We start from the raw sequence: 13,511 nt of genomic DNA on the forward strand, positions 1-13,511 counted from the left end.
CATAATGAATGAAAATAAAGGGGTACAGACAGTCTGGTAATTACTCTGCTACTTCCGCCATAAGTCCCAATATGAAAACCTCACCGGGGGGGTGGGGGAGCTCTTTGCAATAGAAGAACTTCAGTGCTAGATCCCGTAACCAGGGAACTGCAATTACAAACCCATTAGGTGCCCTTCATTGGCATTAATATGCAAAAAAAATCCCGCTGCTAATCTCATAATCTGTTTTGTTTCAGCAATTGTCTTCTTAGAATCACCAGGGAAAAAAGACAAAACAGTAAAAGCTTCCTAATGTAAACTCTGAATAGAGAGGATGGAGAATACCACACTCTATACAGCTATACAGCCACAACATAGTTCCCTCTAATAAAGAACAAAGTAACCATTTTATGTAGTATAAAACAAACCGCTGAAGACAACACTTATCTCCAACGAAAGCAGATGATTAAATGCCTGCAGAGATGCAGGTAGAGTCCCTAAAGCCAGATAAGTTAGAGGAGGAAGGCTATTGTTCTAGAGGGACTTTGTCACATAATGATTGCCATTATTACATCTCACTAGAAAAATGAAGATGTTACTATGAGCCCCCCGGCGCAGCTCCACAGAATAAAGAAAACAGCACCATATGGGTCCTATAGAGATGCAGGAAAATACATATATGTAAAGTAATAAAACGTGTTCAGTGTAATTCTCTGGTGCCTGAACTCTGCATGCAGACAGGATAAAGTGTTATGTACCTATGATTTATTAAAGTAATCTACACAGTCACTGACAATGTGCCCTACTCATCAAGTCTCAGCTCATTTCCTAAGTAATTGTTTCTCATTATAATGTTTTAATAGTGTTAACAGTAATGCAGTCCCCGGGGATTCAGGAACACGCCGAAGCAAAAGTGATGATGGGCTGCACAGGCTGCAAGTGAGGATTACCATTATTCCAGCAGACAGACAAACACACAGATACCCACAACTTCCTACAGACAAGCACATTGAGTAAAACAGGCAGTCTAATATCTGCTCACATGCAATATCCAACCTAGAAGAAGAATAGACATTTCCCTGGAATGTGAAGGGATATTTAGAAGTAAAGCAGTCTAGACAGAACATTATTTAGTAATTTACTAAATCCCCCTATGTCTCTTAGTATGCTGTGTGCTATGTGATGGTTTACTACAAGAGGTGAGAAGTAAAGTGTACCTGTGCCTTCTTGTAACATCTAAACTCACATAGTACATTTAACAAAAAGATAAGCATGTATTACAAATAAAGAAGTATTTGATTAAACAGTTTTTCACATTAAGTTTGACTCAACTTGAATTGTAAGTCATACCCCTATACATACAATATAACTATGCTGCAAATACCAAAGGTTTAGCAGTGCAGACTATTCACCATTAATCACATGTGAAAACAGCTTCTTTGTCATCACTTTAAAAAAAAAAAAGTTCTTCCAGTTTTCTTGCTTAATCAGTGAGATATTTAATACAGTGTTAATTGTCCCGCTGCTGTCTCTTTCACTCGTCCTGAGGATCAGTGACAATCGCTTACATAAGACTGGGTGTCCCTATTCAGACTGTGGGAAGAGAGGATTATTTGGGAAAAGTCAATTTAAGATTATTTCAAGCAGATTTCATATGTATTTATTCTTAGTTAAATCAGGAGCGTCCAGCGCTCAGGACTATAATCTACTTGCAATCCTGTGTAATGGAGATGAGCATACACTATATAAAGGCTGCACACATTAAACTAGTTTTCTAGGATTCAAAAGATATAACGCATAATTCTGTGACAATGGTACTGAAGCAATTGTGTCCTCCATATCCATGTAATAGTTTAGCACAAGGAACCCGCTCACATAAAAATGAGCACTTGATCATGCAGCCATTCATGAACCATACTAGTATGTTTTAGCATAGTTTATCAACATCTGAATTAAAGGCACAATGCAATAGTGTCGTGATCAGACTCCTTACAGCTTCTAAGTAGCTAACGCTTTGTCCCTTTAATGGCATTCACTGATTAAATATAAATAGTCAAACCACTACATCGCAACTGCTGAGTACTAAGTAAAGGCAGCATAATGAGTCTGTCTGTTTTACAGCACTGATCTTGCCTCTCTCCTGACAGATTTACTTTAGTAAGTTGTGTGTGTATTAGTGGGATACTGACAATGAAACTTCCAAAGTGAACTTTTCTAGATCAGCCCATTTATAGGCACCGATTGCATCAATTAATCATTTTTATTCCCTCGCAATTTCCAACCTGAACCTCAAAAATGATATTAATTGTTTTTTTGTTTGTTTTGAAAACATATTATTTGCATCATTCTAAACAGCATAAAATAAACAGTAAAACCTAACTGTACCTGTAACTGTACTAAATACTAAAGTATAAACCTCTTTATGTTGAATATTAACATTAAATGTATTGTACAAACCATGGATTTATCACTTAAAAGGTAATCTACCTTATAAAATCTATAACATTAAAAAAGTGTAAAATAATCTACTGGTAATAGGTCTACTTTTTTCTTTTCTTTTTTTTACACTTTTCTTTTACACTTCTTCTTGTTTCACCTCTCAGTTCATCAAACCTAAGGAAAAGGACAATTTACCTTAATTGACATACGTAAATATAGCGGACAATGTCGTTTCTATTTCTTTAATTTTTGTTTCAGTTTTTGATCCTAATTATATCCAGATAGTGCTAATTTGACAATATTTCTGTTGAGTTAATGATGCATAAAAAGTTTATTTAAAAAACAAAGGCTTAATTTTCTACATTAAAAATGCATGTATTTTATGACTGGATTTGAATTAAATACATAAAGATTTGAATTAAATACATAAAGGAAAAAACTCTTCTATCTTTTAATAACATCTGTATGTAATTATTTTTTTGCAGTTCTGAATCAAATTTCCCCATAAACATAAGTTTTAATCTCTCTGTCTGCAACTCATCAATCTATGGTGTTGATATTAAAAAACAGTTATTCATTATTGCACTTCTTGCCATGATAAAAATATTACAACCCTTCTTGATTATGTGTATCCTATTCCTGAATCATATGTACAAATGGATCATATTTACAAATGGATCATTATTTTCCTGAAAATATACAACAGAGGCTTTGTTTCGGAAAAACAGATTTTCTGCCTTTGCAGTTCTTTGTTTTATTTGATCACAATAAGCACCAATGGTAGGAAAATCTCAAATACAATGAAAGTAAGAATTGCAGTTTGAAACATTTGGACAACATAAGCTCATATTGGTTTATGTTTTTCAGAGGCGTTAAATGCATGCTACATGAAGAATATTTTACTTAAGAGAAAACATCCCGAAAATATATTTTCTATACATACTTCTTATGTCTTTAATTGGTTATAAGATTTTAATGGTTATTTAAAAGTATGATTTAAGAAAAAGATAATTAAATACCCCAGTGGATGTATGTTATAATTATTCATATACGATTCAAAGTCTATTTAAGGGTTAAAATATGTGCATTTTTAAATTTTGCAGTATACTATAAATCTTTTACCCAGAACAATCCCCTTTCTTTTAGTTTTAGCAAAAATAAATAGTTTATTTCCTAAGAAAATATGGATATCTCATGTTGTTCAAACTTTCAGACAAATTGTGATAACATATGTGTTTACTTACATCTCTCCAAGTGACTAACTAGAGATTTAGAATAAATATGCATGGAAGAGACTGACATTTAAAATGAATTATTACAGAAAGTGGGAACTGACACATTTGAAAAGGAAATTATATTTAAAATCTAGTCTCTTTAATGTTGACTTAGACTTACAAAATTATATGCTCTAATATTAACACATTTTATCTGGGTCTCACTTTTGGCAAGGTTATTTGGGGACATTTGATATTCTAGAGAGATTTCAAACAAAGATTGTTTAGTTTTTACATAATCCTAGGTTCAGTTAACAAAGGCATGATTTTGAACCTGGGAAAGGAGGTTTCCCATACAAAACACAAAACATATGTATTCTTTAAATATGCCCAATAAATGTTACAAGGAATTTCAGATATCTTCACAAACAAACCTAATAATTGAGACTGTATATTGAGGAGGGGGCTTTCCCAAATGCACAGCCTACACATGTAAAAATAGCTTATCAATTTAAATATTCAGTTTTTGAAAAATTAGGGTTTTGTCCTTGAAAAAGATGGAGCAATTAACAATTGAAACCAGAGAATTCTACAAATATTTATACATATGTTTAAAATGTTGGTATATTTTAAAGTAGATTAGAACTAAAAGTTGAAAGATCATCTGCAAAGAGAGTAGTTCTAAACCTGTGTGCACTCAGGGGGGATAAATGTGTGAAATGATATTTCTCGATTACTTCAGGTGATGTTTTTCTCCAATCAGTGTACAGATGAGCTGATGGGCTCTCCACTCAGCAGCCCATTGTGTGCTATGGAAAGGATGAGCAAGAGATTTTCCACTGTTGCTCACAGTTGGAGCTAAATAGCGGTCAGCCAGGTAGGTGTGTATGTGTAGCTTTACTCCTGTAATTCTATTTTCATTTCTACCAAATTAGGAGCAGGTAATAGTTATCTGGATAGGTGTTAGGTGCTTCATGGCTATTATAAAGAGGAAAGGGGCAATGGATAGTCTTGTTTCGTTTTTTTTTTCTTCTAAAATACTGGATTAAAAATAAACCCAGGAGAACATACCCTTGTATAGGTGACCTGTCCACTACTAAAAGCAGATAAATAAAAAGACCTTGAGAAGCTGTTACAGTACTCCAGTCAATTGAAATATTATTAAAAGCTTTCTTTGCATCAGTGAGTGCTATAACATCTAAACATTCATTTTTCATGAACATTTTCCAACAATTGCCAAGTATCAGTACATTAATCGCTGACCTCCCTGTTATGAAACTTGCCATAGAGCAATGAACTGAAGTTAGCAGTATTTGCCATCCTATTGGCCATACTATTGAACTATAAATGTATGCCTAAATTGATCTATGGCATAAGCTAATATGCTGCTGGGTCTGTGGGGTCTTTATTTATTTGTTTTTAAGACCTCCACATGTGTTTCATAATCCAGTTGAACATTTATACTTCCATAGGGAATATACACTGACTTATTAGGTTATTGCATACTTCTTATTTTAACAGTTTAAATTATAATGTTCCATGGTTAAGACCAATTAGGCCTATTTATGTAAAATTTACACCAAATCTGGATTAAAAATATACTGGATTAAAAACTTGATTCAGTTTTGAAAAGTTCAAGGGGTTTTTTATGTTTTGGTTTTTTTTTAGAAAAGCATTACAATTAAATTTCCTAATGATTGAAATTTTTTTTATAATAACGTTCTAATATTTTATTCATGCAATTTACAGCACAGGTCGCACTGGCTGAAGTATCATATACTTTATAGTATGCAATTACACACAGTCATATAACAGAACTAGTACTACCTCTGAAACAATGGTGCAGTTATAAAATCCAGCATTATAACATATCTATATTATTATTTTATAAAGCGCCAACATATTCCGTGGTGCTGTACAAAGTAAATCTATACTTAATTGGCAGGTGTCACTGCTGCAGCTACTTTTACAAGCATAACAAATCTCTTCTTCAGCATGCACTGATATGTATTCACATGTACTGAGCTAGTGGTAAATGAATGTGCAGAACTCTCAGGCCCTTATTAATAGTTAAACCTTGCTGACAGTTTGAAAGGATCAGACAACCGAACCTTGACCTAGAGTCGTTATCTGTTTTGGAGGCCACTAATTAATCATTCCCATCCAGAACTCATCTGAGCTCACCCCTGGATTTAATGGACATTCGCTCCTTCAAGTGTCTTTGCAAATTTGTTGTGAAATTTCCTTGTAACACTATTTTAAATACTATGTAATATGAGATAATATGAGCCCAGTAGCAACATTTAAATTGGTAAGAATAAAAATAGATGAATTTGATAAATAAATTATGGACTGATAAGGCAGTCATAGGAAATTAAAAAAACAGGAAGCAAATCACCATTCCTTCCTTTGTTATCATTCTGTATAAAAGAAGGAAACATTTATGCATTGACTGCAATATCCTGAACATTTACAGTACATATTTCCAGAATGGAATTCCTAACAGACTAATAAGTGTAAACCTGTAAAATGGATGCTCAGCTTTACAGCAGCATGCTGATCCCTGTGCTAGCAGCACCTATGTAGGCGGCATTTTAGATGCTACAAGAGAAGACGAATGCTTCTGCTGGAAGGGTTAAAGCTGTGTTTTCTATTTACACATTTAAATAAACAGAGCAGCCTTCCTGTGGTGTGTGTGTATGGACAGCAGCACTGCTTCTGTGTAGGTCATAGAAAGGTTGGTGCATGGTTTAAAACTTTCCATTCTGTTAATTTCTTAAGGAACAGTCCTTGGTGGCTGGGGGTACAAAAGCTCATGATTTAATGAGGAACAGAAACAAAATCTCTGATTGTTGCTGTTTGAAACTTCATTCGAGTCCTTTGGCAACCACAAGTTGATCCTCTGCAGCTTCAATACCCTTTAGCCCTGAATATAAGAGTACACACTGAATGGGAGACAATGGCTGGTTGTTATGTTTATTTACCCTTACTACAAGCTGAGTTAACCTCTCAAAAACAGCTTTGCTAAGCCAGTTAACAACAAGCAGCATATGACCTGTAGCAGTATCTCCAGTGTCATGTAAATCTGCCTAGAGACCCTAGAAGCACAAGGCTGTCCTGCTTTGTTAATGTTATAACTCTACAAGTTTATTGCAGTTCAGCCCTTGTCACACTCTCTTTAATGGTGTTTTACATGTTTATAAGGAGGAACCAAATCAATGAGGGTGCTATGGAGCTCAATGCCATGCCCAGAAAAAAGCAAGGAGAAAATCCACTGGATCTGACATTTATTTTAATTAATGTTATACATTTACAGAAAATAAATGCACAAGCATTCTGTTATCAATAGCCTGAACTGTTCCTCATCGCATTTCTCAAGTCTCCCTCCTCGCCTTCAAGACAAGTGCTGTATGGAGCGGCCTCCTGGCGAGAGCTTCATTTAACAGATGATTCGTTCTTGATGGCTCTGGCAAGCGTAACGATGTTCTGTGCCTGCTTAAGTAAGGGCATGTCTATCATGCTCCCATGAAAAGTGAATGCTCCCTGCAACACATCAAAGAAAGACATCCACAAATCAAGGCTTAATATGTCTCTTTCTGTACACATAACAACAGCTTACAGGTGATCACAAAACCCTTTGGGGTTTAAGCACTCAGTAGAGCCAGGGCTGGAAGGGGAGGGCACCACATTCAAAAGATATTTATAGCCCATTGCTGAAATTGGTGCTATAGAACATTGAGACCTAAAGTACAAGAAAGTTCCCCACAATTGAAATGTTTCTACTCAGCCTAAAACAACTCATGGCTTTCCGGTTGTTACAGACTCTTATTGCACTCTTGTACTAGCATGACCTGGAAAGCTGGCTGCCTACTAATGCTCAGCACTAGTATCAAGATTCATATGGCTCAGAAACTAGAATCTAGAGCATGCAGTTTGCTGCCTTTCTAATCCACTGGCCTGCATACTGCCAAGCGGATTAGAGAATGGCAAGTGAGCTGGTAAAAGGTCTAAAGCACCTATATCAGTTTTATAATGCTATGGGAAGCCACTATAAATCCTGGATCACATAATGGGTTTTCATTCCAAGGTCATAGGTCACATGTCCGTAAAGAAATGGTTGGGAACTCCAGAGAGAATTTGGACAAGGTGGCTCTTATAGACGGTTTCCTCTTTCATTAACAAAGGATAGCCATGCCAAGCAAAATAATGTAATAATGTGGTGCCAGTGGAGTTTTTGCTACATTCCTAAACTTTTCATTTCACAATTCTGTGCTATGTGATATGGGCAGCTGATTTAATCTATGTACTGTACTTCTAGGATGATTTATAAGTACATTTTATTTGGTAACAGTAAGATACTTAACATTAAATGTATGTGTGCCTCTAATGAAGCAGTACTCTGAGCTGTACATAACAGGCTCTTTTATCTCTTTCATGTCATCAGTCAAACTGTGGGTTGTTGTTTTTATACTTTGGCGAGATAGTAGATGGCACTCTCACCTTGCAGCACTAGGGTCCCAGCTTCAAAATTAGGAAAGAACTCTGCTTGCATGGAGTTTGTATTCCCTGAGCACGGGTTTCTTCTGGGCTTCCTCCCACAGCCCCCAAAATACTGGTAATTTAATTGGCTTCTTACCAAAAGTGGTCTTAGGCTATGAGAGGAACATTAGATTATGACTATGGTAGAAGATTATGAGCTCCTATGATGGGCAGCAGTTAGGATTGTGGCACATTGAAGTGCTTCCTGCAGTGCTTTCTGATTGCCGGTGATCGGCCAAGTGCTGGAAAAAAGTGGAACCCTATGAAAGTGGTTCTACTGCATTGATCACAAAGGGGTACATGTAGCATTTCTGGAGTGATCCCAGAGCAATCGTATTCAATGGCTGCCAAATCACGATCTCTCAGGGAATTGTGTTTAATATCGCAATATTTTGCAATTTTGAATCACAAGTGGTTCCAGGAATCATAAATCCATTTGTAGTGGGCCCCGAGCCTCAGTGACTTTGCAAAGCACTGTGGAGGATGCCAGCACAATCGAAATTGACAATATTATTTCTAGCTCTCTTGTTTATGGACATTCAATTAAAGCTACATTTTGCACACTATATTTTACTCGGTGTTTCTAAAAAAAAACCAAACAATTTCTTGTCTGTTTGGATACCTTATTCATGTATGCTTCAGTAAGGGGTGGAGCTTTTACATGATTGTAACTGTTTTGTTTTAGCCAAATATTAATACTTATTTTTCATTCATGATGCCACCCGCTGTACATGGTTCAAAAAGACTGAACAGTTGTGTTACTTTGAGAGATAAGAATAACATACTATGCATGGCTCTATCAGGTTGTTTACTGTTTACACCCTTGAAATGTATTCTGTACAGTATGATGAACTAATCATACTTTCAGCTTACAGCATTACTTGATTAGTGGTCAGAGTGTAGGGGACCATTCACACTTGTCCTTTGCATTAAAAGCTAGTTGGCCAAGCTTTGGATGTATTTAGTTGTCTCTTTTACAAGCTAAATAAGCCCAGTTTGTCTAACCTTCCTTTGTTAAATAAGACCATGCACACCTGATTATTTTAGTTTCCTTTCTTGGTACCGGTTCTAAAACCTCAATGTCTTTAGTTTATTACAAAACTATATTCCAAACTCTAGATGTGGCGTCACAAATTATTTAAACAGAAGTAGTATACTAGCATTTTGTGATTTTATTACCTGTTTTACACATCCCAGAATTTAACTTGCTTTAACTGCTTCTGCATGGCATTAAATGTGGTTGCTCAACATATTAACCTGTATTCCAAAGTCTTTCTCAGAGTTCAATGATCCCAGCTATATGCCATTTTGTTTATGCAATGGACGCTATTAGATTTTACTGTAGTTCTACTTTAAGATTCACCAGAAAAGAGACAAAACTTGTTGCTATACTTCTAGCCACAACACACTGTTAGCAAGGCTGCAATAACAATGATTACTATGTAGTGAAATACCTTAAGATGTGTTCAAATAAGCCATTGATTTCAGATTAACGTAGACTGTTTCCAATCTCATTGAAACGCTCGTTTCTGTACCTACAACTTACTATAAAGAAACTTGAAGTTTTTTTTAACTAGCATGGTTGCTATTGGTTTTTTAAATTCTAGCAAGGAATGGTAATTAGGAAAATACCATGTGACAATACAACAATTGAAACATATGGGGATGAACTGATGCAGCAGAATTGTAAATTAAAGCCCCAGGTCAGGCAGTTTACATATGTGCATTTCAGGGATCCTTATGTTAAATTTCACATCAAAGATTATTACAAAAAAAGTTTTATTAACAAAATACAAAAATAAAAGTAATGACCTACCTGCTTCACTAGTTCTGCCATGGCGGTTCGCTAAATGCCCTTGTGGGGGCAGCTGTATGTTCATCACCTATTGTGTGCATGTGACTTTAGTCACATGGGCATGAATACGGGAGAGACATTGCCCAGTCTGCTGAAGCCATGCGTTACTACTGACTGACAACCAATCATGTCTTCAGACATGATTTAATGGGCGGAGTGTGTAGGCAGTTGGGAATGCCAAGAAAGAAATGAGAAGCTGTGAACTCATGCAGCTGGCATTTATTTAGCAAAAATTGTAACATGTTTTTTACATAAACTTTATATTATATGTATTTGAAAACTGTGCTTTAAGTTTGGCTTTAAATTATAGCTTTGATGTACAGTGACTCCAAGGCAGAATATCCATGCACTGTAAGTTCCCTGTAACAAGAATTTAGCCTAGTAGTCAGGTTTTAGGATGAAGATGCTGGAAAGCATATGTTTTCTTGTGATAACCGTCTTTGATCTGTCTTTTTGCTTTCTTCCATCTCTTATTACAGCACACCAGTGAACAGGCTTTAAGAAATCTAAAATCTTCTTAATTGTGCTTGTCAAAGAAGAAGGTATACTCTATATCTGTTATTACATGGAATCGAGAATTCTAATCATTTTCAAAGTAGATTCTCTGCTAAGTATATCAAAAAGAAATTGATGTCAGCTGGGGGTGATGGTGAAATAAAACAATATACAGTATGTGGATGTGATCCACACCCATTATGCAGCTTACAATCTGCATTTGTTTCCAGGTCAGGAACATTTTACAGAAAAAGAAATAGCATGGAAATCAGATCCAGTAAGTTCTGGATTACAACTAAAGTAAAGCTGGTTCTAGTTCAGAACTGATTTGACACTGAAGCTATGAGAGGCAAGAGGGACTGCATATACCATCCTAAAAATCCATAGAGAAAGAACAGGTTAAATTACACTATTATCTGATTAAAAAAACAGGCTGCCATAATAATTTCCCTTTAAACAATGCCAGTTGCCCAGCACTCCCGCTGATCATTCTGGCATCAGTATTGTCTGAATCACACACTGGACATTAGAAGACCAGAACGCAACCTGACAACAACCAGCCAGAAAAGTCCAGAGGCTGCAGCAGCTCACCTCTGCAGCTTTACTCTGCCTCCCTCTTCCACACTGTTTGCACAGTCGCTGGCTGCATCTTACTACAGACCCAAAGCTGCAGCAGCTTACTGAGACTCAAAGAGCCAGAGCTGCAGCCACTAGGACATGCTCTGTAGGCAGTTAGCAGCATTAGGGTGTTTTGTCCAAGGTCTCCTACTAAATAGGTGTCGAGATTCAAACCCAGGTTGCCCAGGTTACTTGTGTAAGAGGCACAGCCCTTAACCATTGCACTGTCCAGCCACTGCAACCCGTTATAGACTTCAATAAGCAGGTGAATTTTAACACCTACAAAGACTGTTTTTGGCCACAAAAAGGATGGAGAAGTTGTTTCAAGGGGTCTAACACCTGGGCTGTGGCATGCCGGTGCGGGAAACATGCCAAAAGTCCCACCAAAAATTACGGAGTTGATGCAAAGTCGGGTTTTAATCCCTAAAGGGCAGAAATCACATTACATTCCTACAAATAATGCACTGGAGTGGTACTGTGCATGCAACTTAATGAAGCAACAATAGCAGTAGTACTGTGCACAGCTCTGGGTGTCAGTGGGCTGTGGAGTGTCACACACAAAAAACAACAACACAGAAAACTGATGTACTAGCCCTCAAAAGGGCTGTTTGGGGTGCTTTCACAGCAAGTGAGGAACAAGAACACCAGCCTAGCTAATGCTTTCCCTACCTCTAAGGCCCCATTTCCACTATCGCGAATTCGCATGCAAATTCGCATGCAAATTCTCATAACAATACAAGTGAATGGGACTGTTTCCACTTGTCAGGATTCCTTTTGCCTTTTTCTGTGCAGAGAAAATTTGCATGGCAGAGCCATCAGAATTCGCATATCGCATACCGCTATGCAAATCGCATACAATGTATTTAATAGGAAATTTCGCACCAGCACTGCCATGGTTAAATTCGCATACATCGTCATCCATGTGCATTTTCATGCAAATTCGCATGAAAATTCACATAGACCCGCATGCGAAATTCGCATCCGCATGCGAATTTTTACCGCGGCGATTCGCACCGCACAAGTGGAAATGCAGCCTAAGTCTGACCCTGCTCTCACTTACAGTCAGCAGCCAGCAGAAAATTAATCTAATATGGCCACCGCAACTGCTTTTTAATAGGGGGTGGGGGGTCCAAGAGGGGGTGCTAGCTGATTGTCTGCCATGTGTCTGCTGACTGTGAGGTAAGGGGTCAAAGTTTGCTCCATGATGATGTATAGGGGGTGGCTCGAACATGCCATATGTTCTCAGTTTGCCGAGAACGTGAACAGCTGAAATTCGCTGGGAAATGTCTACTGGCAAACTGTTCAGGCCATCTCTATTGGCAAAACTTCCGTGGGCTATATGCCTACATGATTTTTTTATCATCCAGTAGTGAATATACCCCATGTGTCCTGCATGTTCTCTTCTGCCACCACAAAAACCATCTGTGCACATAGTATTTCGGTAGTGACAGCTTGAATCTAATGCTTTTGGTGCTGGAACCATCAGCACTGAGAAGTGCAGTGATTTCTGGCAAAAAATTAGTATCGGACAAAGGGCGCTGCCATATACTCATTTTGATTACTGCGATTAGCAGTTAACAGAGGTAAAAAAAGGAGGTGTCCAATGCCGCCATGCAAAGTGCCGCTACAAATATATTTGTAGCGGCACTTTTCATAGCAGGCGATTTGTAGCTGCATTTTCCATAGCACACGGCTCCGGTGCCCATTTATCAGGAGCCTCTGGTGCCCTTTTTACCAATGTTAGCTGCCAATCCCGGCAATTATCACAAAAGTCTCCAATTGCCCTTTCTGCCTGCTTCGTCTGGTACTCATTTTTTGCCAGAATTCACTGGTCTTCACAGTTGTAAATTGTAAGTGCCTGCTATTCATATCCGCTGTTTGCATAGGACACGGGGCACTTTGCACCGATAATAGCTGCAGGCAGGTTTAGGCAAAGGGGAGGTTTAGGGCCCTTTTACACTTAATGCGTTGGTGTGCATTAGTATGCGTTGGCATGTGTTTTTTCCATAGCAGCACATTGTGAAGAAGCTTTCAGTTAAAACGCGTATAGTGGGAACTGAGCCATAGGGAATCATGGACATTACTCTGAAAATCCGTTTTCTTTCAGTTACAACTGAGAGAAACCGATTAAGTCTAAAAGGGCCCTTAGGGTTAAAAAGTGTGTGTGTGGGGGGTTATTTAAGGTTAGGCACCACCATAGGGGAGTTGGAGTTAGGGGGAGGGGGGGGGGGATTACCCCATCCTTTTAATAATTGGATTAAACTAGGAAAAAAACCCCTCTAAACGGCTAAGCATCGCATGCCTGTACCCATGTCACAAGGGCGTGGAAATGATTGATTGTCGCTAAAAAAAAAATCACCAGTTGTCAGCAA

At 37.6% G+C, this 13,511-nt stretch overlaps 1 protein-coding gene across 2 annotated transcripts in view; it reads right to left on the minus strand.

The window, feature by feature from the left end:
• CLYBL (citramalyl-CoA lyase) overlaps positions 1–13,511 on the minus strand; it is a 511,709-nt gene that overhangs the window by 36,314 nt on the left and 461,884 nt on the right. The window contains exon 8 of one of the 2 annotated variants that reach the window (XM_068267998.1): positions 6,908–7,175. The exons of the other annotated variant lie outside the window; for it this stretch is intronic. Coding sequence (XP_068124099.1) covers positions 7,068–7,175 — 108 coding nt within the window. The 3' untranslated portion in view covers positions 6,908–7,067. Of the gene's footprint in view, positions 1–6,907; positions 7,176–13,511 lie in introns of those variants that run through there. 2 annotated transcript variants of the gene reach the window in all.

Source organism: Hyperolius riggenbachi, chromosome 2 (genome assembly GCF_040937935.1).
Source record: "Hyperolius riggenbachi isolate aHypRig1 chromosome 2, aHypRig1.pri, whole genome shotgun sequence".
NCBI classification, from domain to species: domain Eukaryota; kingdom Metazoa; phylum Chordata; class Amphibia; order Anura; family Hyperoliidae; genus Hyperolius; species Hyperolius riggenbachi.